This window comes from Musa acuminata, chromosome BXJ2-6, assembly GCF_036884655.1.
Source record: "Musa acuminata AAA Group cultivar baxijiao chromosome BXJ2-6, Cavendish_Baxijiao_AAA, whole genome shotgun sequence".
Taxonomy (NCBI): domain Eukaryota; kingdom Viridiplantae; phylum Streptophyta; class Magnoliopsida; order Zingiberales; family Musaceae; genus Musa; species Musa acuminata.
In genome coordinates this window covers 10,053,046-10,080,362 of record NC_088343.1, presented here as the reverse complement: position 1 = coordinate 10,080,362, position 27,317 = coordinate 10,053,046, and the positions used below count along the sequence as shown (strand labels likewise).

Genomic DNA, 27,317 nt, shown 5'->3' with positions numbered 1-27,317 from the left:
GAACCATAGGAGAAGATCCATGTGGTGGACTAAAGCAGCCCAGACTTGGTATCTATATTTCTTGATGTGGAATGTTAGGTGTGCTGATGCATGCTTCGGTACAACAGCAACAACAATAATAAGACCGTAAGTCACTGATGCATGCTTCAGTGGCCAAAAAGAAAAGGAATGTCTAGAGAGACAATTTCACAAACCTAGAATGCAAACAAATGATCAACTGTCAATTGTCATACATTTTCGAATCTTTGGATGCAGTTGAACATAAATGATAACCTGCAAAAGCATAAGAAACTTTTATGAAGTGGCTGCAAGCCACTGTGGTCAAGAAGTCACAGAATTATATCCATTATGTCATTATTATGATCTAGAACTCAACTTGCCAGTTCTTGCTCCTGCATTCCTAATTGAGTGAGCCAAAACCTTAACTGATATCACAAGTCAAAAAACACGAGCATATTCCAATCAAAATATAAACAAAAAACCTCTGCATGATTCCATAGCCATCACCAAATGGAGAAGCCAAACAAATCATACGGTACACTGAGAAAGTATATAGATTTTGTTAAAAAGTTGGAAGAAGAATACATCAACAAATTAGTTCTAGAGGAAAACAAAACTCAACAGATAAAATTTAGGAAACATCACTCGTTTTCCATTCTACAAGACCGGGTGTCATGTCATATACCAATAAGGTAAGTAGGAATGAACAACCTCCCTGGTAGTTAGATTCACTTATCTCCCTCGACAAAGAAATGGTGGCATCAGGAGAGCTTGTAAGAATACAATCAGATCTCCAAACAGTATTGCACATATAAGCACAAGAAAATCTCGATGCTTGCTCTTTGTTCCAGAAAGATCATCGAACTATGTCAGACACTCTTCGTCATAATAGTGCTACAGTCGTCGACTTCCTCAACTGCACTCACTGTAGCATTTGCAACCAATCTGCATGCCACTAATAAAACTTACTCACTTTCTCGCTTGCAGTTCCTAGGCAAGAGGTATCGGTACTGGTCAACATTCTGAATCAGATAACTAGGAAGATGAACAGCAGAATATGAACTAGGTATTGGCCCCAACTTGGCAATGATTTGTTGGAACGTGTACTCCTCCGGAAGCATGTCAAACAGATCTGCTCCACGGCATATCACATCTTGAATTCGCGAAGGATTCAGATAGTAGGCAAATCTCACTCGATCAACATGACTGTATGCCGTCATCTTGAATATGAATTGGCTAATATGACGGAAGCAGAAGCTGCAGTGCCACCCTGAATCAGCAAAGAGATCATCGGACTGGCGGAAATGAGCATATCTGGTCTTCCCTCCTCGGTACCTGTGAACCGAAGCCCTCCAGCTCTTGTCATCAAGGTGAAACTCAAAGGAGTAGAGATAGTTCCGGAGCTGGAGATGAAGCTTCTCGGGGATCTCATCACACCATCTCAGGAGGTCGATCGTATGACCGCTAGGGATCTCGTCAACGTCCGACATGATTAGCAAGTCATCATCTTCTATGCCCGCTATCTTAATAAGCTGATCAAGCGCCACTCTCTGATACGACTCCTCCACAAATGGATTCTCCCCCTTCACGAACCTTCCTCCCACGGTGCCATAGGTCAGCCGAGACTCAGAAAACTCGAAGCGGGGCCGGTTGCTGGCAAAGACGAGGGGCTTCCTCAGCCCGGTGAAGGTGGAATTGGACTCGAGGAGGACGAATTCGGAGATGTAGGGGCTGAGCTCGTGCCACCGGATCTCGAGCATGTCGAGCTCATTGCTGAAGAGGACGGCATCAAAGACGCGGCGAGGGTTGTCGCGGATGCCCCACCCGTGGAGTCGGCAGAGTTGCTCCATGGAGACGTTGGGGTGGTAGTAGTGGAGGATGGTGCGGAAGGGCTTGGGAGGGGACTCCCAGAGAGGCCGGAGGAAGTAGGTGACCTTCTGGCCATGCAAGTAGATGATAAAGATAACGACGGGAGCGCCGATGAAGAGAAGCAGCAATGCCTTGAGATCGAACCCCCGGAGGGCGCACCGCAGCCGCGACATGCTCAGCCCTCCCCTCGACGTCTGCTACAAGGAAAACAAAAAAAAAATCAGGAATCGAGCCATTAATTTGGGGAATCGAGAGTTCTTGCGGGTCGAATCCCTAAAGATGAGATTTTTTTTTTCACAGAAAACAAATCGAATCGGAAAAGATAGCAAGAGAATTCAGTTTGAAGAGGGGAAACCCAAGAACGGAAGAAAAATGCAAATAAAAGACCAAGAAAAAGGAATCAGATCTGAAACAAGGGATGATGGGGCAAAGGAATCACCTCGCCGCAGAGGTCCTCGCAGATGTCGTCCGTCTTTTTGGATGAATAATACCCGGCTTCCGGCATAACGAAGGGAGGGGAAGAAGGAAAGAAAGATCGAACCTTTCTGGGTAGAAACCGAAAAAGATCGTTTCTTTCCCCCCCGGGAGGGCTCGAAATTTCTCGATCAGAAAACAACCGGTCGCCGAGGGGAAGCGGCAATGTGTCGGCCGCCCTCTCCGCCGCCCGCTAACGCTATTGGTGTCCCCAGCCCCTGCCTCCTCCTCGCGAACGGTGTGCTTTTATTCCCAGCGGAACCGCCTAATAATAGCCTTTGTTTGGGACGGAGAAGCGGGAAGGGGAGGGGGGTTCATGTGGATCCTCTCGTCTCTGCGCCACTCCCCTATCCTCTCCAATCTCTCTCTCTCTCTCTCTCTCTGCCCCCCACCTCGTTGTCTTGTATCGGTGTAATGGTCTGTGTTTGTCGTTGTTTGCCTTGATATCTGTCAAGCGCATTTCTTCCCCCCCCCCACCCCTATATATATATATATATATATATATTCGAAACTCCCCCCAAAAATTGCAGGAAAAAACCTTTTTTTTCCTTAAAATAAGGAACACAATAAACAAAATTAAATGGAATGGAAGCGATCTGCGACTGCGATACGCTTAAAAGTTTGAAGCTTTCGATCGAACGTTATCTGAAACACGAAAGATAGATTAGATGAACATATTTATTATGGATGGATGGGTGGGAGGAGGTGTGTTCTCGAGACAAGCTTATGCGGCGCGGACATGGCGGGTGGTGGATGGAAGGCGATGTTGGGCTCCAGCTTTGAGAGGCCTGGAAGAGGAGGTGGTGGTCGGCGGCACAGCGTCGAGCCGCGACTTGGATCGCTCACCAATGGTTTCAAGAAGGTGGTTCGTGGCACTTGTCGTGGCGGTGAGCGCAAGAGACGAGGCTCGAGTGAATTTCTTTCTGAAAAAGTTCTTATTTTCACCTCTCTTTTTTTCAATTAACGTTTTTTATTTATTTTAGCATCTTTTAGTAAAAAAATATCCCTTGTTATTATCCTCGTGGCTCGTCTACCATTGTCGTCATTCTCACTTTATTCATTGCCCATGTGCCCTCATTGACACTATATGTGTGTCTTACATTCTATCACGTGTGTTTCTACGTCGAATCGTATTAATTCTAATCGTATGCGGATTCGTCGAACGTTGCGTGATGATATGGTGGCGCAGGGGAGAAACGCGAGGCCAAAGTCAACTCCTCCATAACCAATATTTATCATGGTATCGACAATAACAATAATGAGAGTTTGTGGACAAAAATAACGATGAGGATGAGAAAATTCAAGTTAAATTAGACAAAGGTCAAGATAATGACTAGCGAAGAGTGATGGGATAGAGGTTAAAAATAATTTTATCTTTTAGGAAATAAAGAATGTTAATAAATAAAAATAACTACTCATAAATTTTTGGAACCCTCAAATTGAGAAATTTTGAATTCAATTAGTTGTTGAGCATTGGTTCTTTAATATCTCTTTAATGGTCACTCCAACTATTAAATTAAATCATTCTAATAATGGAGACGGATAAAGATCAGTAAATTAACTGAGTGAATCGGGTAAGATATAAATAATAAAAACATGCATCGATCATCATGCACGGATCATATATATATATGTATATATATATATGTATATATATATGTATATATATATGTATATATATATATATATATATATATATGTATATATATATATGTATATATATATATATATATGTATATATATATATGTATATATATATATATATTCGAAAAAACTTTGAAAAAACTCTTTTAACTTTGAGAAATTTTTTTAGAATGCCTAAATTTTTTTAGAATGCCTAAATTTATGTTGAATGCTTTTTTTTCATGAATAATTATTTTACCCCACTATTCCATCTGCTCTACCTCGTTGTGTTTACTCTACATTATCACGTTGCGTTATCTTCATTACGCTTGTTCATGTCTTTTGCTCACGAAAGAAGGGGGTGCGAGAGTCATCTTTGTGGACCTTATTGACCTTAGTCAGGTTTATCCTTGCTCGTGTTGTCATAGACTTAGTTGGTTTTGCCTAAATTGTATAGTACCCTTGCGTATTAATCCATAAAAAATTAACCTCCTAAAAATATTTTATGGTTCCTTAAAAGACTAAGAGACGATGGGTTAGAGAAAACATTTAACTCGGGATCCATAAGTAACCATCTTACCAAACAATTGATAAGTAATACAAATTACAAATATAAACTTTATAAGCTCTAAACAATCATGCGACAAATGGTCCAAGATGATCCATGATAATCAAAAGTCCCCACAAGTGGTCATATGATACTACTATGATAAAATACAATGAACTAGCCCTAGACACTATCATATAGACCCATCCAGTCATATGCCACCTGAGTAACTCCTAAGTGTCATGCTAAGTAACACTCCGTATCATTCTAAGAAGCTGAAAATACCCAAAATGACTATCTAAATTTTTTATTTCTGGACAATTTTGTGTCTGTCCATATTTATACAACTTATATTTATAAACATAAAACAACGATAAAAAAACAACCAAAATAGGATTACCAAACCTACCATAAGCTCTTTATATGCTGTGTAAAGTATGAACAAACTAAATAAAAAAATGCATAGACATATATTAGCATTAAATAGAACATCATGTTTGTAGTTTTGTTTGTGACAACACAAAGGCGATGGCAGATCCGACGAAGGCTAATGGGTCTATAAAGATGATTACGATGCTCGTGCCCACTTATTCATTATACGAGGGCTACAAACGAGTGTAGCATGGGTCGATAAGGATATCCGATAAATAAGATGATCTTTTTATAATTTTAGATGTGCTTTGACTTTCTCGCACTCTATATTGATGCTGATATATAGAGATAAAAAGACCGTATATATTGTGGCTCACCGGATTCTATATTTAACTTACATTTTGTGCTATAATGCAAACTAAGGGATAAAAAAGAACATCCACTTTGCTTGCTTGTGTATGTCACACCACAGTTTCCACGAGACTTGACTTGTAGCGTTCAATGTGAGACCGAGTGTGTCGCTATCACACACAAGTACATGGGAGATATTTCTTCTTTCTTACGTATGTATTGTCTACCTTTATCGAAGAGATTGAATTAAGTCCTTAATTTTTACGGGTACTATGATAAATTATAACTCAAGGATTGATTAAGAATATTAAATTAAGATGATATTAAACTCATAACCTTCTCTAATATCATGATAACTTTTTAACGACGACGTAATCAATATTCCTAACTGCTTAGGTTTTTAGATTAGAGCATAATACATTTATGATTTAGGATTAGTAAGTCAATTAGAGAGAATGAGATCACATAATTATAAATTAAATATGGGATAAAGATTGAGAGACTGATACATGATTCTTTTAGTGTGACAAAATTATGATTGAACGACTAACAATCCGAAAAGCTAAGTTATAAATTATCAAGAAAGAATTATTTTTAATATCTCGAATACAAGGAATTATTGTAGTGATCACTTGAGAACAGAGAGATAAAGACAGAGTAGACAAGAAATAAAGAAGAAAAAAAAGCAAGGAAAAGAAGAAGATAAATGATGGAGAGAGAGAGAGAGAGAGTGTGTGTGTGTGAGTGTGTGTGTGGGGTTAGCTCGGATCACCATCATCCCGTGAGAAAGATGTGCGTTGTCATTGGTGGTCTTCTCGACTTTTGCGTGTGCCATTTGTTGATCCACAGATAGTGCAACTTTCCACTTCTCATGGGACGTCTCCATCACTTGGATGATGTAGTGTTGCATGGTAAAGCCAATAGCACGCATGCAGCATGACTGATACGACTTCACCCACGTTGTGGCCAATCAACAGATACGAAAGCAACTAGACCAATTCAAACATGTCACTGCCACACATAAAATAAGATGAGCATGTCAATGTTGCTCGGTGAATTTGTTTTTTCTTTTTTTTTTTGTTCTCCTCTAAGTTATTGTGAGATCGGATACTACCGATCGAATCGGGTCACTAGATGATTAGTTGTTAGTCTTAATCATCGTCATCGTTCATGCTATTGGACCATAGTCAGATAAAAATATATTAAGATGATAAAAAAATATTTAAGAGAAACTTTTTTAAAAATATATATTTATGTTGTCGACTTCAAATAGTCGAGACTTACGATATTTTCGATTGGACGAATCGACTAACTAAACTATAAGTAATCATAATAATTTTTTTTTCTCTTGTAGTGCTCTTCTTTGTGGAAATCCATTCTTGCACTTGCAAAAGATGTCAGGTTTTGATGATTGAATAGTGTGTGGCATCAAATAATGGTCTATTCTTCCCTTTGGTGCCATTTTCCATAGCCTCGTCTTGTACCACTCTTTGGAGTACATGTCAACAAGACTCTTCCACGCACGTCGACTAACCACGAGTGCCATTTCCCGGCCTCTACTGCCACCATGGGGTGGTTGTCGCCACCGCCCCTCCCCCACTTTCCCTCCGTGTTGACGGGAGCCTTCCTCACTCCGTCGCCACACACACGTCGTCTCCTCTCGGAGATATTTCCTGTGCCCATGAGCTCGACAGCCTCTCGGAATAATAGGGGCGGTAGTAACTCGGATTCAACAAAGTTGCTGTCTCCTTTTGCCTTCTCTGCAGCAATTGGCCTAAACGTCGATGCGAAGGTGGCCGTGATGGTCGTATTCCATGACTCGTCTTCTTCTGTGACCATAATTTCTGAGATGATGGATATGTCCTTTAGCTGCAAATGCTTCCACTGTATTGTTCTTCCTCTCCTTTTGTCATAACCGATGAGTTCTGGTTTATCCATTTAATTAAGGTTATGTACATTTAGGAAATGACGAGGGATAGAACAATATTTATGAATTTTACTATATTCATTTTGGAGTCTGATGAATTATTCAGATCTTCTATTTGTTCTAAATCTGACTATGGTATTTGTTTTTCAATTTCCTGATAATTACACTTCAGGCAAATATAACATACATTTTTCTATCACAGTTTTGATTTTAAGATAAAATCTAATCCATGTTTGATGATACAAAATTAAGCTAGATGAAAAGATCCACACTGATCATCATTTACAAAAAATCTATCTGAGATAAAAAAAATTATCATCCATGTTTGATGATACAAAATTAAGTTTGATGATAAGATCCAGACTAATCATCATCTATAAATATCTCAGATGTTGCACTAAACAATAGGAACAATAATAACTTTAGTCATGCCAAATAAGCATGGAATTCATGATGGCCCTTCAGCTGTTATCATCCAAAATCCATCTGCTCCTATCTATGATTGAATACAACTGGCCCAAGTTGGTGTGTTCCTTCATCAAGCAGCTTTGCTTCGATTAGAAGCTGAAATGAACACCACATACAAGAAGGGATCACATACAACTATTCTTTCCCTCGACCTTGACCTCCACCTCCACCTCGACTCATTCTTAGCTACCATGGCAGTAACGTAGTGGCACTTGCGTTGCTAGCTGAGCTTGCCTCCAATTCATGCACACTTTATTGATCCTGCTTGCTTCCCAGCATTGAAGACCTTCACCCACTCTTTGAAGCTAAGCATATGGACAAGGATGAGGTGTTCATCACGTTCCAACCACCACTGCGACTCTGAATCTGGTCCAGGTCGCATCCATCACTCCTCAATCCCCAAAGACAACGATGGAGACTAAATGTTGAGCCTGCTCAAAGCACATAGTCATGATGAGACTTGATCCCAAGGTTTTGCTATCAGCTGTCGTAAGCTCGCTGGCATCTTCTTAAATCAGACAGGAGACACGTAAATAAATCAGTGTGTTGTCTAAAAGAAGCAGAGTTTATTGAACTTGGATTCAGCAAGAAGAAGTGACATAAAATGTATCTTCATGTCAATGAAAAGAAGAATATAATCAGATGCAGGACAAGCGAATAGCAAGAAATCTCTCCAAATTATCTAACATCACAAAACATATAGTTAAAACCTTCATACCCTTCCTCACAAATGAAAATGTCTGTTCTTGGATAGTGATCATATCATAATTGCTAAGAAATATGTGAGGCCATCTTTGTTTGGATGACCTAAATATGCAGCTTAATTTGTGGTGATAAAAATGCTAAAGTGCTAGCGATGGCACTTGAAAGGTAGGTAGTTGACTGCAGAAAGGTATATGATTGAAAGGTAGGTAGTTGACTACAGAAAGGTATAAACATATAAACCAACTGGCTTAAAGTATTCATTCAAGCTCACAGAACGTGGAGGATGCCTAGTAAAGCATGATCACGGGAAGCATGTTTGGATGTTGTCTTATCTGGTTAAGGTGGGATCTGAAAGCTTCTTAATATATGAGAGGGGATCCTCTAAACCATTCACATATGACTTCAGAACATGTTTGATAGGATTTCTTTCATATCTTATTGAGCCAACACATCAACTATCTATGAGTTCTTTTTCAAAGCCAATACCATCAGCTTCAGAATATTTCTATACAGAACAAGAAATGACGACAGTCCCTTGACTTTAACATTTTACCTGCTTCTTGAGGGAAAACCCAATCTCCCAACATGCTTCTTCTGAAGACAAAGATCAGACAGAGAATTCGAATTGAAGTTTTTGTATCTTGTTATTGAAACTTGAGAACAGAAACAACAGTAAACAAGGGCCAACTTTTCCTTGAACAAATAATCTCAGACATAATATTGATCTTATAGCTGCAATTTTAGCTAGAAAATTTGGGCTTTTACCAACAGGGTTTTTGTCAGTAAATTTAAGTTTGCTACAAAATATTTTCAATCTTCTTGTTTTTTTATTGATCTCCTCTCTCAAAGAGATTTCCAGTTAGAATCTAATTCTTTTCCCAATTTAGGAGGTTTGCAATAGGAAGGTACCATATTATTGATATTTTGTTTTCAGAAACAAGTTTATGATCACAACTTCACAGTTAACATTGAAGAAGAGGAGATCAGATTGATGACAGAATCACATAATGGTTTATATGATGACCTCAAAACCTGGTTGTCTGGATTTTTCTGATCAGTGATGCTGAATTTTTGGGAAATTGAGCATTCATACTCAAAAGTTTCATAAAATAAAAACCATTCAACAAAACAAAGAAGAATTCCAGGCAATGCCGATATTATTAGATATATTGAGGTCTACCATTTTTTTTTGTTGTCATTAGAATCACAAAAAGTGAACTAGGAGTTCTATATGCAGCTTTCCAAAAGCAGCATCTGAGCTATTCTTATATTATTTTTCTAGAGAAAACACATAATCCCAGGGCTCAGGAAAAAGAGATGATCCAAGTGGAAAATTAAAACAGATGATTATGGGTTACATGGGCTTCTGGGAAAACTGTATATTGGACTTTATAACGACACCCAAGAAGAAACTGTTGACACTTATCTCTGATGGACTTCCCATGAAGTCTACAACTTCATCTCTGATGCAATGGCTATTTTATGATGGATAAATCTTCTTTACTTCTCTAAAAGGAAAAAAAGGTAAGTCGAACGAAAAGACACGACTCTGCTACCTGAGATGACTGTGTTCAACATTTTCGGTGCGGATACCAAACTCCATATCTTTGATAATCCAACAACAAACATGGCATGGCTATCCACCAAAAATTGGCAAGATTTGGCCTCCAATGAGATGATGATTAACGGAGGACCAAGAACAGTCCCACATTGGATTTTACCCACAACTTATATCAATGTCTAAATTACACACGTTAGTCTTGACTAGTCTAACTCTCAATCATTTAGTTAAAATCTCAATATGGCACGATAGTTAAAATGAAAAAAAGAAAATCTCAATATGGCGCCTATCGAATTTATCTTTCAAGTTACAAGTGGACAATTTAAACCTAGTCTTGCAAAACACAATGATCCTAAAAGAGTGGCTTGGGACTTCGCCCGATGAGCTAACTTAGACCAAGAGTCAGGAAGATTAAATCGATGCCTAAGGATGGTTAACATAACCAGACAAAAATAAACTTAGTCAAAAAGGACACTTTGCAATTATATTGAGAAAAGCCTGCCTCATCTAGTTTGCAAGCCCACACAAAAATATGGAGGAGGGTGGGTCTGAAGCTGAAGAGTGGTAGTTGATAGAGGAGGTGGCAGAAGACAAAGTGTGTAATGTGGAGAGGGTCGAATGCCTTCGGTCCCAAGTCCGAAGATTTAGCTCACACTGCATCGTGTGACTTGATTGGAAACCAACTCCCTGTTGAAGACTTACTCTTGTAGGACCAATCAATTCCCTTCCCTCTACTCTTACAGGAGGCCGTGTTCTTGGATCTTGATCTTGATTCCATTGCTACAAGTTTATAGAAAGGTAGCATATCTATTTATATTAATGGTAATAAGGGGAAGGAGGAGGAGGAGGAGACAAACCCGTGTATGTAAAATTTCGTAGCTCTTTCCTTTTTCCTTCCTTGCCTCCGGATCCGACAGCAATGGGCGTCGCCTCCGCGGTGACGAAGACGACTACGCGCGGGAGATCTGCAACGACGACGACGTCTGCCTCCTCGACCTCAGGGATCGGTACCGCGGCGAGCTGGAGCAGTAGGAGCGCCTGTCGTCCGGCTTGCTCATCCTCTCCCAGGTAAAGGATGGACGTGAAACCGGCAGAATTCGTCTGAATTTTTTAGATTTAGGGTAGGGGGACCGTGTGCTTCATGTGGAGGCCCAAGAGGCGGTTCTACGGAAGCAGTCGGCGGTCTGCGACCAGGCGGAGTCGCCGTGCGACAGCGAGGAGAAAGAAGAAAGCTTGGTGGAGTCTCTCATGGCGCTGCTGATTTGGGGAAATCCGGTGTGTCTCCGATGGCGTCGTTATCAGATCGACTCCAGCGGGGATGCGTTCTCTCCGGTAAACTAAAAATCCTGTCAAGCTGCTCTGTGTCGATCGATAATTCCACTGTCGATGTTGAACTAAATTAAGATGTTACACATTTGAAGCTTCAATGGATGAACAGAACAGCAAACCAAGCCAGACGATGATGATATTAAATCACACAAACATGCATACAACCAAACAGGAAAGGCATAAAGAGGATTATACTGTTGTATCAATGCAGTTGATGTTATTGCAAGATGACACCACCTGCAGATGCTGAGTGGTAGCTGCATGTACATTTCGGATCCCAGTAAACTGCTGAACATAACATGAAATGAACAGGAAGTTGGACCTGCTCTAGTAGTAGATCACTTCCTCAAACATCAGGTTTAGCAACAGAGACTTCTGGCAGGAGCAGAAGCAGCACCAGCCAGAGCTGGAGAGATATATTTAGAACTGTACAACAATACACAGCATACTGTTAACGACACCAAGCAGACACTTTTTCCACATAACCCCATCCACTTTGACTCGGTATATGCAGCATCAGATGATTTAAATGCACATCTAGAATAATATGATTAATCCCTAGAAGTGACCACCACATCACATGCTATCGACTGCACACCCTTATTTTCCGAATAAAACAATAAAAAGAAATCAATTACGTGCCGCCGGTGGTCACACATTTGGAGGAAAGAACAAGTCAGTTGTTGTAGCACACAATAGTTGGCTCGAAAGGTTCATCCGCATGATAGCTGGCCTATTATGAGTAGGGATCTGGGACCAGGGAACCGCTCTGGTAACATTATACTTATTTTTGCATCTTACTAACACTAACTTTTAAGCAGCATTTACGTAGAACATCACTGTGTCGCTCAGGAGGTAGTTCCTTCAAAATTTCTGCTATGGCAACACTATGCTTCTTTTCTAAATCATCGAGTTCCTTCTGCTGCTCAATCAACAAATGCTCTAATTTGTGCATGACGGACCGCACATCTTCGGACTCATTTGCAAGCAAAGTTTCATGTACATGTTGATCATTGCCTTTGTGCTGCTCAGAGTTGGCTGGGGCATGACACATCTGAGATCCAGTGCATGAAGATGATTCTTCATTATCCTGGTTTAGCCTGTTACTGGAGGACCGGTTTCTGAAATTAGAAGATAACGGTGACAAACCAATATCCAGTCTATTGTCACCACTGTCGCTAAAATGTGGGGAATGTCTCTGTTGTTTGGCTGAAAAGCTGTCATTTGGGCAACGTTCTCTCTGGCCATCCTTGTTAAAAGAATCACCCTTCCCATTGTAAACCTCATCAGATATGTCTTCACTTCCATGCAGATCATCCAACTCGGAATATGAATTAGAACGTGCAGGAGATGATGGCAAGTCCACAGTAGTTGCCTTTGGAGAACCAGACCAATACTTGCGACCAGAAGGGAACCGTTCCAGTGTAAGACCGCCAGAAGGATAATCTGATTGATTGGGCAAAGCAGAAACTTCATCTACAGCTTCGGATGCATGGCTATTGCTATCTGAAACAGTATCATCATTGCTATTATTGTCAAAAGCATATCCTGGCATCCAATCTGGGACATATGCCTGTATCTCTGCATCTATCATTGCAGCAATGGTTGTGACATCTTGATCCGTAAGGTCCAATTCTGCCACCATTTCTGTGGCAACACTTACTGATGTGTCTGCTCCAATATCAAATGGGAAATAAATGTTGCGAAATTGACCTATTGCAAACAATTCAGCAACCGGAACATTGAGTTGAGAGTAATAATGAAGAAATGAGTAACTCACAAGTGAAGAAACTAGCATAGCCGTAAACCTGTCGAATCAGCGATGCGGAGCTTCAAGGATATCGTGTTGAGGTCTTTGCGTTGACCTTCCACAGTGAAATCTCGACCAGTTGTAGCTGGTTCTTCATTGTCATAACTTGTTCTTGAATTGGAGTGGCCAACAAAATCTGCATTTGCAATATAAATTTATCGAAGAAAGAGAGCATAAAATCTCAGCTAATTTCTCATAAACACCAATGGAAATGCTACAACCATGACAAAGTCAGTCCAATCTTTCTCTACCTGGCTGGCCTGGAGATGGTCTCAGGGAACCTATGCTGTCATTGTCCATATCTAGTCGGAGAAAAGGGTGTAATAATAATTCCCATGCAGGCAATCTCTCGGAAACGTTGGCAATGCATTTTTCAATAAACCTCCTGACTCCTGGATCCTTCACCTTAGCCAATGAAGCAGGTTTGATTCCCTACATGCCATATAATCCAACATATTAGACAGTTTAAAGCAGAGAACCGCTTTGTAAAGCAGCTGACTTATGGCTTACATCAAGATTATGACATGCAACAAATGTAATATTTTTTATGATTAATAAAATAAATTCCAGGCACACCAGACAACAAGGCCATATAATCTATCAAAAATAACTATGTTTAGACCAGTGAAATGCACAGGGATAAAGTCATGTGGAACTTCCAAAGAATATAAGAGCCCAGGTCACACAGAAATTGCCCGGATATATGAATGACAAATACTTCCATTCTTCTGTAGCACAAACAAAAACCTCCTGTGCTTGATGCATAAAGAAAAGTTCTATGTTGGCAACTTAGGAAAATATAAAATAATAATAATAAACTGAGAATGATCAAAACAATTAATCTTATACAGAACAGGTATAATGGGAAGTTAGCACTTTGTCAAGCATCATCATGTGCCGAAAAAAAATCATCAAAAGTCAAAGAAAGTCGAAGAGCAGACCTAATACACATCCCACCAATGTAACTTTTAGGGAGGGTCAACATATAAAGCCTTACACCTACAAGAGTCACTTTCATGGTTTGAACCTTTGACCACCTAGGTCATAGAGGAGCAACCTTCAACCAAAATGTGAATAACTCCATTTATATACAACATGATTCCAACTTACTCTATGATCTACCACCTTGGTGATAAACAAACAAAATGCAGAACTTAACAAAACATGACCAACTTAGTAATAGTGGTTCCATGCGGACGGGATCGAATGTAGACCAGAGAAAATAGCAAACATCCGTCCATCAGTTGTTTACTCATCTTCTTAAATTTAGCATCATTATCAGCTAACACTTATAATATATAGCACTCATTAATCATATCAAACAAGGTCTCCATAAGATCTTGCATTGATTATGTATCTTGAAACTGAATAGATACGTCAATGGATTTTCGAAAAATGACCCTTTTCTTATAATACACCAAAAAAATTAGATGATGCTCATCCTAATACATCCAAATCAGTTGTGGCATATAACAGTTACAACATACATGTCTCTCTGAAATTTTGAAGGACAACTGATATAAAGCAGTTACATTATAAAAAATGTATCGGTGCATCTATGGCATTGTGTGAGACTATGTATTAATACTCAAGTCGGCTGGTGCACAAGGCCTCGGTACAACACTCTTGCAGACAGATACACATGAAGACTAGAGATTCAATTCAATCAGATTCAGCCATGATCAAGATTGACAAAAAAGGGAAACATCATCTGATCTGTTTACACAGCAGAATTAACATGAAAATGGAGACAAATAGCTGCTAAATAAGAGAGGAAGGGGGAAAAAACGAGAGAGAGTAGAGAACAAAGAGGAACAAAGAGAAACATTCTAGAAATAATATTATACGCAAAGAAGTTATTTTTTATACTCTATCACAGACGATCAATTCCTTGTTGATCATGCTTCATGTGACTCCAATTCTCCTCAAGTTAGAAATTTATCTAATGAAGAAGGAAGTACAGTTGGTTGTTGTACCATTTCCTAATATTCCAAGTTGACTGTTATATTCTCGTGTTCGGCTCAAACTAGATGTAAGAGGTTATGGTTGTATACTAATACCCAAGGTACAGAGAACCAACTGGACCAATCAAGATGTATCAGTTTTCACAAGTCCAAGCCATGACCAGTGCCAAGCATGGCAATTTCATCCGTTCCCGTTCTAACTAATGTTTACCACTAGGTACACTTATTTGTGCCAAGTGGACTGGTCAAATTATGACCAGTACATGTAGGTGCATCAGGCGACAAGCCTGCAGTTTGGTACCGAAACTTGTAAACTCTTTTCTAATATGGGCTCTCTCTCTCTCTCTCTCCTTCGCATCCACCGACATTGTAGCAGCATCCTCTGCACCTGCCCCTGCCTATAAATTTGACTTGTTATCCGTTGCCTCCTCCTTGTGTTGACAGAGTCTACTCCTGCTCCTCTCGTCACCACTGCCATCTCATCCATCCTCTAGTCGATGCTGTTTCCCTCTTCTCCCTGTGTTGCCACTTCCACCAACACCTCCCCTTCCATGTATGTGTTATCCTCCTCCATCTTCACCCCCACCATTGCTTCCTCCTCGTCCTCTCTCTCTCTCTCTCTCTCTCTAGAAGTTCTAACAGATAAAATCTATACCAAGAATAGGTATGTTAAACCGAATTAGTACCATACCAATTAGAATGCCATCCGGCACTGGCACTAGATCAAGATTTGAAACCTTGCTACAACCTAGTACGAGTTGTACAAGGCTACAAACAAAGGCAACCAAATGACTGAACAAGCCCAATTCAACTTCAAAATTTTAAAAGCATACTCTGACCAATTGACCTGAGTAGACAGAAGAAGGACTAAAAGGAACCTTCCAAAATATTGCCCAACTAAATTTAAGAAGTGTGTATTCAGATATAGGGTTTTCTTATACATCAAGTGAAAACTAGCATCAAATGCATGATCTTTTCATAGCCTTTAATTGCATTGGATGAAAAATATCATAAATCGTAAGTGTGAGATAACTCAACCATAAAAGCAAAGTGTCACTATTAGATGGATGAAGCCTTCCTAGTTGAATTTCTTGAAAAGCATGAGTGTACATGATGAGGACATTAACACTATTATATCTCTACCAACACTTAAGATTCCAGAAATACTAATATGCCAAGTGTCAATCAATTGAATTCTTATGAAAAAAAAGGGGAGCAAATTTATAGAATCCACTGCTTGATAGACTGACAAAGAAAAGGTAAACCAATAGTTGATATCCAGTAATCTCACCGAGGTCACTTTCTTGTATATTTGTGCTGCATTAGTGCATTCGATGTACGGATACTCGAAAGTCACCAACTCTAACAGACACATGCCAAATGCATATATATCAACAAGCTCATTATATTCTTCCTCATAAAGTTCTGGAGCCATGAACTCAGGTGTCCCTACAACAACATAGTGAATGGTAATTCAACTTCCACAATCATTTGAAATCTAACATTCCAAGTTTCCAACTAAGAGGAAGAAAGCATTCACCAATGACACTATGAGCTGAGTGAGCATGGCGAAGAATGGCTGCCAATCCTAGGTCACCTATCTTCACCTCCCCTTGGTTTCCATTTACAAATATGTTATCACATTTCAGGTCCCTATGGATAACTGGTGGATCATGGCTATGGAGGTAGTGAAGTCCACTCAAGATTTGCCTCGACCACTTCTTCAATGCCCTTACATCCACATGCTTGTGTTTTTTCCTATACCTAACACGACAAACAAGTGATTAAAAACAAATCATCTAACAGTCTTGGCTAAACAAAAGGAATCTGGATGTTCTTCAAAAAGAGATTGAGTGATGAAAAAAGGACATACTGTCGCAATGTCCCGGAGGTGAAGACCTCAGTTATAAAGTTGATATTATTGTTCTTGTCGTCCAGCCACGAGTTGTAAAACTTGATAATGTTCTTGTGCTTCAGAGTCTGGAGCAACAGAACTTCCGAGCAGAGCCGGTCATAGTCATCGGCACTCCGCAATAAATCCGTCATCTTGACCTGATTCCAAGCAACCTCTATTCCTTCCAACTCATCAAAAGCCTTGTAGCTGAGAAATTACCCGCACGTCAAGGATTGCAATCAGCTCGAAAATGCTGTATCAGAGCTAGACAAACAACGCTACAATCAAAGAACAATACTTTACGCCTATATAACCGATGATTAAGGATACACAGTCTTGAAAGCGCCCTTCCCCAAGACCTCCCTGTACTGCAAAATCACACACAAAGACGTCGAAGAGTAAGGTCTAAATCATCAAAGAATTTGCTCAATCTACACAAGAAAAACGTCCGGCGAGGATTGCTATTGAGCGTGGGATTGCATAAAGAAAAGAGACGATCAAATACAAGGATGAGGGTTAATCGGCGAATTTGAGGGTTCATAAGAGCTAAGGATCGGGAGGACAGACCCGGCCGTAGCGTCCACTAGGATCCATCTCCACGAACTCGGTGTCCGGATCGTCCGGCTCCGGCTCCGGCGAGGAGTCTCCGGGCATCTCGCCGCGAATCTCCGACCCTCTCACGCACTGATCCTTCAAATGCTCCGAAATCGAACGGTTACATGACACAAAGAAAAGAGGAAATCGAATTGCTAGGGATTTGGGGAGATCGCAAGGATAAATATAGACGAGCGACGGAATGGCGTTCGACTCCGAGAGGTGACGGGAAATCGTGTTTCTGTTTTTGTTTTCGTTTCCATTTTCGTTATTGTTTTTGTTTCGTTATTCTTTCTCTCGCGCTTGACCGCAGGAAAACAAAAACAGGCGTCGCAAATATGTTGCCACCGATTTGGAAATTAAGACGGCATCGAACTAATATTTTGTGACGATTTGAGGTGGGAAAGATTTCGCAGAGCTTCTGGTGCTCTGCAGGTACAGTATAAGGTGCCTACTTCTGTACACGTGGCACTGTATTATTGGAAGAGGATATACTTTGAGGTGTGTCAAAGTTATTTCAAATTAGATATCGATTTATTTAAAATTCCTCAAACGCTTCTATTGTTTTTATCACGACAATGAGTATTTAAAGCATTATTATTGATTAAAAAATATATATTAATAATTAATTATCATCCGATAAATAACATCGTGTGAAACTATTGTAGAAAGAAATAGCTCATATTATCCTCTCCTATTTGTCCGCGTGATAGGTCATGGGATTATCTTCCCCTATCGTCCATGTGAAAAAAATATTATCATTATCTTCTTCTAATATCTAATATAAATGATACCCTTCGACATGATGTTTAAGATTTTTTTTTCGAAAAGTCCGATGTCCATTAAGTCATCGATAACTAATTTAAATATCATATGAGATTGGGATGGAAAACTTCTCTCAACATCAATTTTGATGTAGAAGTAACATCGAGAGTTTGACGTCCTCACCTCGGAATTACTTTGGATATTCTTATGCATTCGAGTTTGAATCACATCTTAAATATTATAAATTTTCAAGCATATATATATATATATATATAATCATTGACTTGGGCCGGATGTAATATATATTTTCGACAATATATGGTGTAGTTTTGAATTAAATTCGCGTATGTACTTCCACCAATATGATATAAATGGAGAAAATTACGGAAGAAGAGCAACTGTAGGGAGAGTAGCACAAGATGGGAAGTGAATAGTGGTGGGGACGATGGTGGCGTGGCAATGTGTGTGGTATATAATATGAGTCCGTCGCTTTCACGTGAACATTTGAAAGTTAGGTGAGAGCAACTCAGCAACCGAGGAAGGCTTATTTGCCACCGTGTCACACGAAAATGAGGGGGCCGCGTGGGTCTATTTCGGCTCGGATCGAACCGGGCGACCTGAGACGTCTGATTGTTTCGAATCGGTTCCCAAGTCGAACCGAAGCGTGGTCGGTCTCGTTCATTAATTGACCCCCCAAAAAAACCAGTGATATAATCTAATTCACATTAATCTTCTACTTGTGTATATTTTACCTTCATCCCTAACGATCGAACATTAACTTGGGATCATGAATTGGTGGGAATACGCAACACACGTCGAGTTTCATTTATTAGTTAGGCAATCATCGAGACCTGCAAGAAGACCACATCAAACATGTCGACACACGTAGACTTCCGCTACAACCCTACCACCACTCGGCAAACCAGGAGACCCGTCGAAGAAGAGGATCCTATTCTTCTCTGTGCAAGGAGAACCATCCCTACTTCTTTGCCTTCCTCTTCTCGATCACGAAGAAGAAGGCGAGGGCGACGACGGAGAAGGCGGAGAAGCACGCCGCGGCTATGTCCAACGACGCGTGCCGGCCCGTGATCCCCGCGATGTCGAACAGGTTGGTGGTCTTCTTGGGGTCGGTACTCTGCCCGTAGGCTACCTCCGTGTCGGAGGCGTCCAGCACGTAGGCCCGCACGAAGAAGGTCGCCGTGGGGATGTTGCGCTCCACGGTGTACGTGACGGTGCCGGTGGCAGCGTAGGGGCGGGTGGCCATCTTGAACTGGCACGTCTTGTCCTTCTTGAGGTGGTCATCCGTCTTGCGCCACCCGCGGTCGGTCTGGCTCACCGGAGCATAACACAGGGTCACCTTCACCTTCTTGTATCCCGAGTCGGTCCCCGCCGGCAGGCTCTGGTTTAGCGCCCAAGTCACCGTGATCTCATCGACGCCGGCGTGCAACACTGCACGAACCACACAAACAATACAATCCCTCTTATCTATGTAATGGAAGAGCCACCATGCTTAAAGAGAAGGCACAAACCTTGGCCTGGACTCGGGGATGCTGTGACTCTGAGAGTCTGCGGAAGGGAGGAGAACAGCACCGCGGCGGAAGGCCCGATATAACATAGGAGGACGAGGAGGGCTGCGGCTTGATTCGAGAGCAAAGCAGCCATGGTGTTTGTCTCTTGCTGGAGGAGGAGATGGAGGTCTTGTTTGCCCGATGGAGGGAGCGGTCTTCTTAAATAGTCTTCCTGAGCCAGTGTCCAAAGGGAAGCCAAAGGGTATCTCTCATCTCTGTTCTTTAGTCCAACGCAGAGGGACACTTCGGGTCGTAGCGTGGACTTAAGAGGCCTTCTTGCTTATTTTTCTTGCACGAGCTTGTCGTCTCGCTTTCCCCTTCTTCTCTATGTGTCTCTATGTGGGGGCTCTTCATGGGGCCCAAAGGATGTCGGACTGGCTCCGTTCTTTCGTCCAAGAACAGAGACCGGGGATCTTGTGGGCATGCTGGCCTTCGGTATTGGCCAAAGGGTAAATGCGAGGAGCACAGTTGACTTCGCACCTTCAGGCCATGGCCGCGTTGACTTGCAGCCACTGTGCGTGTTATTTTATGCTGAAACAAATGATTCGTGGTCCGTTCTTTGACATTTTCCACACGAATCGGAGACGTTTGACGGAGGGGACCTCAAACTACCTCTTGCGGAGATGTAGAGTTGCCAGCATGAGAGATTACAGGGTTCGAGCAGCCAAACAAAGCATCGATCTTCCTGAAACTATCATTGTCCGTGAACTCCAGATGCACAGAAGCTGTGTCTTGGACAACATCACTGTGGTGTTGCAGAGTTGCAGTAGATGCAGAAGATTCCACCGTGGTGTGGTGCCCTGTCTTGGGCACGAAGGTGGAGAAGACCCTGCAAAGATCCTTGGTGGTCCCATGGTTCATCAATCCTGAGGTCCTACAGTAATGGAGCTAGCAAGAAGATAACATCGAAGCACAGGTGCTATCTGTGTCAGTCCTTTCCCTGTGCATAGACGAGACATTCTCATATGCGGTTGCCATGGGAACGTAGAAGACATGGCAGTTGACATGAAAGGAAGACGATTCTTGCATTTATGATCATATATTTGATGTAACAAAAATTATTGGGCAAAAAATTTTTATTTTATAAAATATGAGATTGTTCGTAATCCCAAAACTATTGATCATCTTCGTTGTGTCCCTAGCCTCCGTCACGTTGTGGGTCGCTCGCCTCCTTTGTTCGTTTAGATTTCTCGTTATTTCATTTTCCATCCTTGTTCTCTATACCCATTGTCTCTCACAATATTGACGAAATGTTTGTAGAGCTAAGACGTTTTGATGAGATCTGATTACTTAAATAATCTATATTAAATCACTTCTTGAGAGTAACAATGGAGACGAATTAAAAATTGGATGACTCAAAGTTAAAAGGAAGGTTAGGGTTATGGTTACTATCAATGTTAGTGATAATGGTGATGTTAAAGGTGACAATAAATTTGTGTGAGCTTTTGTCTAGGGTTAAAAGTACGAAAAATCTAAAAATAAAACTATAAGTGTTGATAATACGAACCATAATTTAAAAAAGAGTAATGAGGGGATGATGACCGAATAAATAGTCGATGTTTAGGATAGTCAAGGTTTCATAACGACGACGATGAAACTTATATGAAAGATCTTATGATCGAAGATAATGACCATACAAGAGGGAGAAAGTAATGGGCCGATTAGAAGAATAATTTTATATTTAAAAAAGTAAAAAGTGTTCTAATAAATTATGATTTTTTTTGATAAATTTGCACAAAAAAATTTGTCTGTTCGAAACAAGAAAATTAAATATACTGAATTCCAGTCGCTGGTCTTTGTAAGCTTACATAAGCATGACGTCGTCTAACAACGATGTGAACCGCCTTTCCCTGTCTATTAATAGTGATGTGTGTGTGCTTTTCTTGTGTACACACGTCTGGGCACCTCTATCGTTATTGGAAGAGGCATGGGGTCCTTCAACATCACAGCAATCGCGTGGACGGGTACGGAAGCAAAGGTGCGGAAGATTAACACCTTTTCCATCTCATCGTCACAAATCTGAGTCGGGGGAGGGTTGACGGTAGCGTACCCATGGCATTACGCGTGTGTGGATCGTACCCCGAGACGCCATCCAGGAAAGGACACGGAGCGTTCTCCGTGGCTGTACCCTGTTTGGGAGGAGACAGCGTATCGGAACTCACAGTGGACACGGAGGTTCGGGCTAGTGGAAGTGGGTAGGGCCCACAGAAGCGCACGAAAGGGAGCAGCCATTGCCGACGTCCCGTTGAACTACCTAACCTTTGGTCAAAGAGTCAGCCGTTCCAACCACCGAAGACGGCTTTCCCCCTGTTGCTTCCTTCCGCCGTACCAACGCGTCCCTTTCCTCCGTCTCCCTCTTCTTCTTCACCTTCCCTTATGCTGCACAACGCACGATAACAATAATATGAATCCATCGAACCTTTCTTCTTCCCCTTCGTTTGCTGTTGTTTATGCTTGTATTTGGGGACAGCACAGACAGCTGCCAATTTTTACTCCATTGTTGAATCCTTCTTCTTCTCTCTCTCTCTCTCTTGTGCTCTGTCTCTCTGATCTTAGTTAACGATGGCTTTCTTCCTGCCCCACTTGAGATAGGACGACCAAGAATAGGTAAATCATACAAAATGGATGGCGAGGATCATCCCTCCTCCTCCGGTACGCCGCGCAAGTTCCTCCTCCGGTCCGCCACTTGGACGGCCCGCTCAAATTCCAATTCCAACCCTAACCCTAACCCTAACCCTAATCCAAATTCTAATCGGCCCCCCAAACCTGGCCGCCTCGCCCTCCCCCCTCCCCCGCCCCTCGCCGCCTGGCCCCGCCCCGCTTCTGACGACTCCGGCCACTGGCCCGCCACGCCCTCCACCGCTGCTGCCCCGGCCGCGGACGATGGCGACGGCGACATCTCCCGCGTGGACGACCACGTCTACCTGGGCGGCGACGCGGCGGCCCGCGATCGCGCTGCTCTTCGTCGCAACGGCATTACCCACGTGCTCAACTGCGCCGGCGGCGCCTGCCCCGACCACTTCCGCGGCGAGCTGGCATACCGTACCCTGTGGCTCCGCGACTCCCCCGCCGAGGACCTCGCCTCCGTCCTCTACGACGCCTTCGACTTCCTCGAGCGCGCCCGCGTCGCCACACGCGGCCGCGCGCTCGTCCACTGCCGTCGCGGCGCCTCCCGCTCCGCTGCCCTCGTCGTCGCCTACATCATGTGGCGCCGGGCGCTCCCTTTCGACGACGCCCTCCGCACCGTCCGCGCTGTGCGCCCCTCGGTGGATCCCAACCTCGGCTTCGCCGCCCAACTCCTCCGCTGTCAGCGCCGTGTCCACGCCCTCCCTCCGACACCCGGCTCGGAAGCCCTCCGCGCGTATCGCTTGGCCCCCCAGTCACCTTACGACCCCCTCTACCTCGTCCCTAAATCCGTCGACCTCAGCGCCACCTCCGGCACGGGATTCCTCGATTCTCGGGGCGCGTTCATTGTTCATGTGCCCACCGCCATCTACGTCTGGCTTGGCCGCCACAGCTGTCCCGCCATGGCTGCCGCTGCCGCAACTGCCGCGCTCCAGGTCGTTCGCTACGAGCGCGCCGAGGGCCATATCACCACCGTCCACGAGGGTTCCGAGCCTGCAGTCTTCTGGGCCGCCCTCACCGACGAGCCCCCATCCCCCGCCCCAGAAGGGCTTCTTGGGAACAGGACAGTGGAGCTATATGATCTCGACTACGACATCTTCCGCAGAGCCGCAGCGAGAGCCAGAGTGGCGCCGCCTCTCCCACTGCCGTGGGCAGGTGCCGGGAAAAGGCCCCCGGTGAAGGAGAATGGTTGGGGTCGCCTGAGGCGCAAGTTTGCAGAGAAGGGCTGGAAGGAGATCATAAAGGCGGTGGTGGAGAGCAGGAGTTTTAACAACGACGAACCGCATGCAACGGATACAATTCGGTCCCCCGGGTCATTCTCGGTCGAATCAAGCGCCACACCATCATCCTCGTCGGCGGACTCTGCTTCGATTCTGTCCACCTTCTCGCCAAACTCGTCATCGTCCTCAGATTGGTACAATTTATCACCACCAAGGTCAGAATTGCATAGGATGCCACAAACTGAGCTGAATTCAGAGTTGCAACCTATGGATTCTGGAAACGTGAAGGGAAAGGATTTGAGATCATTAGCTGAACGTAGGAGTAGCGATGCTCCTTCTTTGGTTCTATTACCATCAGCTGGTGATGCCGATGAAAGACCCTCTCCAACAGATTTTGTAAGGGACTGGTGTCCATCTCCTCCTTTTATTTCTGAAGTGGAAGACGATCAAGAAACTTTTGATCTAGAGCGACGACTCTCATTGGGTGCTTCTGATCAGGGTGACGCTGCAGAAGTTGAAGCTTCTTGTGCCGATGACTATAACCAAGCAATTCACCCTGTTCTTTTCCGGTGGCCAGATATGGAGAAAGTGGAAGATGTTCATCCTGGACTCCTTGACACCGAATCAGTGTTCTTGTTGTTGGCATCGGAATCAAAATCAGGTTCAAGAAAGCCAAGGACAAAAAAAATCTATGTGTGGCTAGGAAGAAATAGTGGGAAGGATATTAGCGGAGTCAAGGAAGAACATGAGCTTATGTATTTGGATAGGGTTAGCACAGAATTCTTCAATCACATGGGTATTCCGGTGGACACTCCTGTACAGGTACGTAATACTTTTGTCAACAAATTTGTGCTTTTTCCTTCATGTATATGCTGATTTGTAATACTATTCTGATTGCAAATCTGGTCTTATTCATAAATTCTTTTTGGGAAATATCTGTCTTCCATGTTTTCAGAGAATTTGTCATTGATGAAATCTGTCATTATTTTTTTATATGAGAATGTTTGTTATGCAAATAATATAGGATCTTACATGTGAACAAGGTGCACTGTCCTTGGAGATTCCATCTCATAATGCCCATCCTACTTATTTTTAACTAGGATTATTGAGGCATTTATCTGTTAGGCTAGTTTACTTGCTACAGAACAAACCATAATACTTGTTTACGATCGATTGGGAGAAGAAGATTATATCATTAAACAAGCTAGAATCCAACCTAGTACTTGTATTTAAATTCAAGGAGAGAGAAACATAACATTGCAATATTCTTCTAGATCCTAAACTTGTACCTTTTCGAATTCCATTTACACTTATTCTATCGACCAGGTATATTTTTTTGACTCATAAAGTTGAGAATAGGAAGTTGTCTAGAAACTGTAACTTCTTATACTGGCAGTTCAATGGCGGAAAATAGTTCATGTAGCTAATCCCAAATAGTTGGGACGTTATGAAGGAACAAACTGTTAGAACTTAGCAATGTCATTTTGGTGTATATACAAGTAGCAGAGGTTAGATGCTGATGCAAGCTGCAACTGCCTGTGGGCTATTGAGTTCATAGTATATTCATATGCATTGTTAACTTTCTCTGTAGGAGAAGTTGCATGGATTCTCTCATGAAAGGTGAAGAATCATACCTTAAAATTTCTGTTACATGTCCGTAGGAAATCATGTATTTCAAAAGCTCATAACTTGTCTGGTTATGTATGACAAAGCTGAAACCATAGGGTTCAGCTTTTACCTGGATTTGTCAACGCACCTGGATTGGTTATTTTTTAGAAAATATTTGAAGAATTCTTTGGGAATAAATTGCCAAAGTAGTTTGCTTAGAGTTTGCATCTACTCTTCTTTTCTTCCTTCAACTTGTCCTTTTGCATCAATTTAGATATCGATTTAGTCAACTGTGTGGAAATTATATTAGATTCCTTGAGTTCCAAAAGTCTCATAATTTTTGTTTCACATTTCAATAATAGATATATGCAATATTGCTTTTCTGAAACCTTCTGTAAGGCAAATAATTAACAAAATTTTCCATCGTAAATTCCAAATTCTCTTCATGTTGTGCCATCTTTCCCTACATTGTGGTCTTCTTCAATCAATTCATGAACTTTATCCTTTCGATCTTGGTGCTGTCCATAGGTAGCCATTCGCCGCACACAGAACCATGCTCCTGTTTCTGAATTCATGTGGTTGGTCTAAATAATTATCATGGAGGGATATCTATTTTACTTCTTATGAAGTAGTGGGCTGATCTCTCCATTATCTTACTGGAATTAGCAGGATATGAAATAGAACCTAGTAAACAAATATCCATCTTAGGATGTGTTTGCTTCCCTTAATCGAACTCTCTCTCCTCCATCAAAGATTACTGTTTTTGAGAAACTGTGACAAACTATAAATCCTAACCATACAACATTTGCCATAAATTTAGAAGATTGTCTGACATAACCCACTTTCCTCTACTATCCTCCTTCAGAACAAAATTCACATATTAACTTGACAAAGTGAGATGGCTATTTATGTCTGTCGATTGATTTATGGCAGAGATAGTAGCTCGAGGGTCAATACATAGATAATTATGTAGTACACAGTTTCCAATATGCAAAACATGGAAAAGGTGTTTAGGTGAAATTATAATTATAAAAAGTTGTGACAATTCTGCTATTGTTGTTGTTGTTGTTGTTTTTTCTAATCTGTACAAAAAGGAGTATTACTGTGGGAAACCATGTTGGCTCATTCAATGAATTCTTAGTTTCTTGCTTTGCTGGCCCTAGTTGTGGTGACTTGTCTGTTTCTATGTAAAGTCTTCTCTAGAGTAAAATATGTGATCAATCAGTCTAATATGCCATATCTTTTAAGGTAAAATCATTTGCTTGTGTGTAGTTTGTTGATCAAAAGCTAAATATATTATTGTGTATCCAACAGATAATTAGAGAGGGCCAGGAGCCAGAGCAATTCCTGAATCACCTCTTCTCATTCCACCAAGCTACAGAACGCCATCCGAGCTGAAGACACTCAGAACAAGGAACGATGTGACGTTCCTTTGGACCACGGCCTATGCTCAAGCCCTGTTGGAGGACATGTACAGTGTTATGTGCTCACCCAATGTCACACTAAGTACATGGGCATAAGATACTCAGCCGTCACCCAAGGTGTGAATGGAGCTGGACAGTAACAAGGCACAAAACCTTCAAGTAAAAGATCGATCTCCTGTTTTTTACTTGAGAATATAATCATGGTGGCAGGTTATTTCAAGAGATTTTACATTGGACATAAGAAGCTTGCCAAACTACAGTGATCCTTTGCTGTAACTCTACCGCTGCGCTCGTCACTCATCCAAGCATATCAGGTGAAATCCCCGTACCTCCTCTGGCTTGTACATAACACTTGAATAGGCATAATTTGTGTTTTTCTTTTTCTTTTTTGTCCCTCGAAGGTGTTTGATGAGTAATAACAACATCACACGCCTTTTCCTGAAAGCTTAATGGTCACCTATCACGCGTCTTTCCAAGATTTTGGAAGGACGGAATGTGTGGGACAGCAAACTAGATCACAAAATAGAAAAGAGTAATCAAATAAACGAGAAGAGACTTGAATCGTTCTGTTGGTGATGGTTATCCATGAATCCTCCACATTGCTTATGTGGAAGAGGTC

General features: G+C 42.0%; 4 protein-coding genes across 6 annotated transcripts; 1 reads left to right on the top strand and 3 right to left on the bottom strand.

The window, feature by feature from the left end:
* Positions 1–531: 531 nt before the first annotated feature.
* LOC135614727 (uncharacterized) lies at positions 532–2,795 on the bottom strand. 2 transcript variants are annotated; one of them, XM_065112387.1, is made up of 2 exons: positions 2,309–2,795; positions 532–2,066 (listed from the first exon to the last, which is right to left on the bottom strand). In XM_065112387.1, exons 1-2 carry the CDS (start codon positions 2,372–2,374, stop codon positions 966–968), a joined length of 1,167 nt encoding a protein of 388 aa, XP_064968459.1. In that variant the 5' UTR covers positions 2,375–2,795; the 3' UTR covers positions 532–965. The 2 variants fall into 2 exon arrangements, with proteins under 2 accessions (XP_064968459.1, XP_064968460.1); XM_065112388.1 differs by having other exon boundaries at positions 532–2,063; positions 2,309–2,794.
* An 8,628-nt stretch (positions 2,796–11,423) lies between these two features.
* Positions 11,424–17,700, bottom strand: LOC103987614 (probable serine/threonine-protein kinase WNK3). 2 transcript variants are annotated; one of them, XM_009405963.3, is made up of 8 exons: positions 17,462–17,700; positions 17,225–17,262; positions 16,874–17,101; positions 16,541–16,764; positions 16,292–16,449; positions 13,288–13,468; positions 13,035–13,172; positions 11,424–12,939 (listed from the first exon to the last, which is right to left on the bottom strand). In XM_009405963.3, exons 1-8 carry the CDS (start codon positions 17,546–17,548, stop codon positions 12,011–12,013), a joined length of 1,983 nt encoding a protein of 660 aa, XP_009404238.2. In that variant the 5' UTR covers positions 17,549–17,700; the 3' UTR covers positions 11,424–12,010. The 2 variants fall into 2 exon arrangements, with proteins under 2 accessions (XP_009404238.2, XP_018683708.2); XM_018828163.2 differs by having other exon boundaries at positions 17,198–17,262; positions 17,462–17,519.
* Positions 17,701–19,045: 1,345 nt separating this feature from the next.
* Positions 19,046–19,979, bottom strand: LOC103987613 (high-affinity nitrate transporter-activating protein 2.1-like). Its single transcript, XM_009405962.2, has 2 exons — positions 19,783–19,979; positions 19,046–19,702 (listed from the first exon to the last, which is right to left on the bottom strand). Exons 1-2 carry the CDS (start codon positions 19,913–19,915, stop codon positions 19,233–19,235), a joined length of 603 nt encoding a protein of 200 aa, XP_009404237.1. The 5' UTR covers positions 19,916–19,979; the 3' UTR covers positions 19,046–19,232.
* A 2,120-nt stretch (positions 19,980–22,099) lies between these two features.
* On the top strand, positions 22,100–27,265 carry LOC135614725 (protein-tyrosine-phosphatase MKP1-like). The gene is made up of 3 exons (XM_065112384.1): positions 22,100–24,488; positions 26,589–27,012; positions 27,100–27,265. Exons 1-2 carry the CDS (start codon positions 22,443–22,445, stop codon positions 26,670–26,672), a joined length of 2,130 nt encoding a protein of 709 aa, XP_064968456.1. The 5' UTR covers positions 22,100–22,442; the 3' UTR covers positions 26,673–27,012; positions 27,100–27,265.
* The last annotated feature ends 52 nt before the right edge of the window (positions 27,266–27,317 follow it).

Excerpts from the sequence above, each read along its gene's own strand:
- LOC103987613 (XM_009405962.2), bottom strand. The coding sequence starts at position 19,915 with ATGGCTGCTTTGCTCTCGAATCAAGCCGCAGCCCTCCTCGTCCTCCTA. Across the intron at positions 19,703-19,782 it reads ATCCCCGAGTCCAGGCCAAG|TGTTGCACGCCGGCGTCGAT; the intron begins GTTTGTGCCTTC and ends TGGTTCGTGCAG.
- LOC103987614 (XM_009405963.3), bottom strand. The coding sequence starts at position 17,548 with ATGCCCGGAGACTCCTCGCCGGAGCCGGAGCCGGACGATCCGGACACC. Across the intron at positions 13,173-13,287 it reads ACCATCTCCAGGCCAGCCAG|ATTTTGTTGGCCACTCCAAT; the intron begins GTAGAGAAAGAT and ends TTGCAAATGCAG. Across the intron at positions 12,940-13,034 it reads CCGCATCGCTGATTCGACAG|GTCAATTTCGCAACATTTAT; the intron begins GTTTACGGCTAT and ends TGTTTGCAATAG.
- LOC135614727 (XM_065112387.1), bottom strand. The coding sequence starts at position 2,374 with ATGCCGGAAGCCGGGTATTATTCATCCAAAAAGACGGACGACATCTGC. Across the intron at positions 2,067-2,308 it reads GCGAGGACCTCTGCGGCGAG|CAGACGTCGAGGGGAGGGCT; the intron begins GTGATTCCTTTG and ends TTTTCCTTGTAG.
- LOC135614725 (XM_065112384.1), top strand. The coding sequence starts at position 22,443 with ATGGATGGCGAGGATCATCCCTCCTCCTCCGGTACGCCGCGCAAGTTC. Across the intron at positions 24,489-26,588 it reads CGGTGGACACTCCTGTACAG|ATAATTAGAGAGGGCCAGGA; the intron begins GTACGTAATACT and ends TGTATCCAACAG.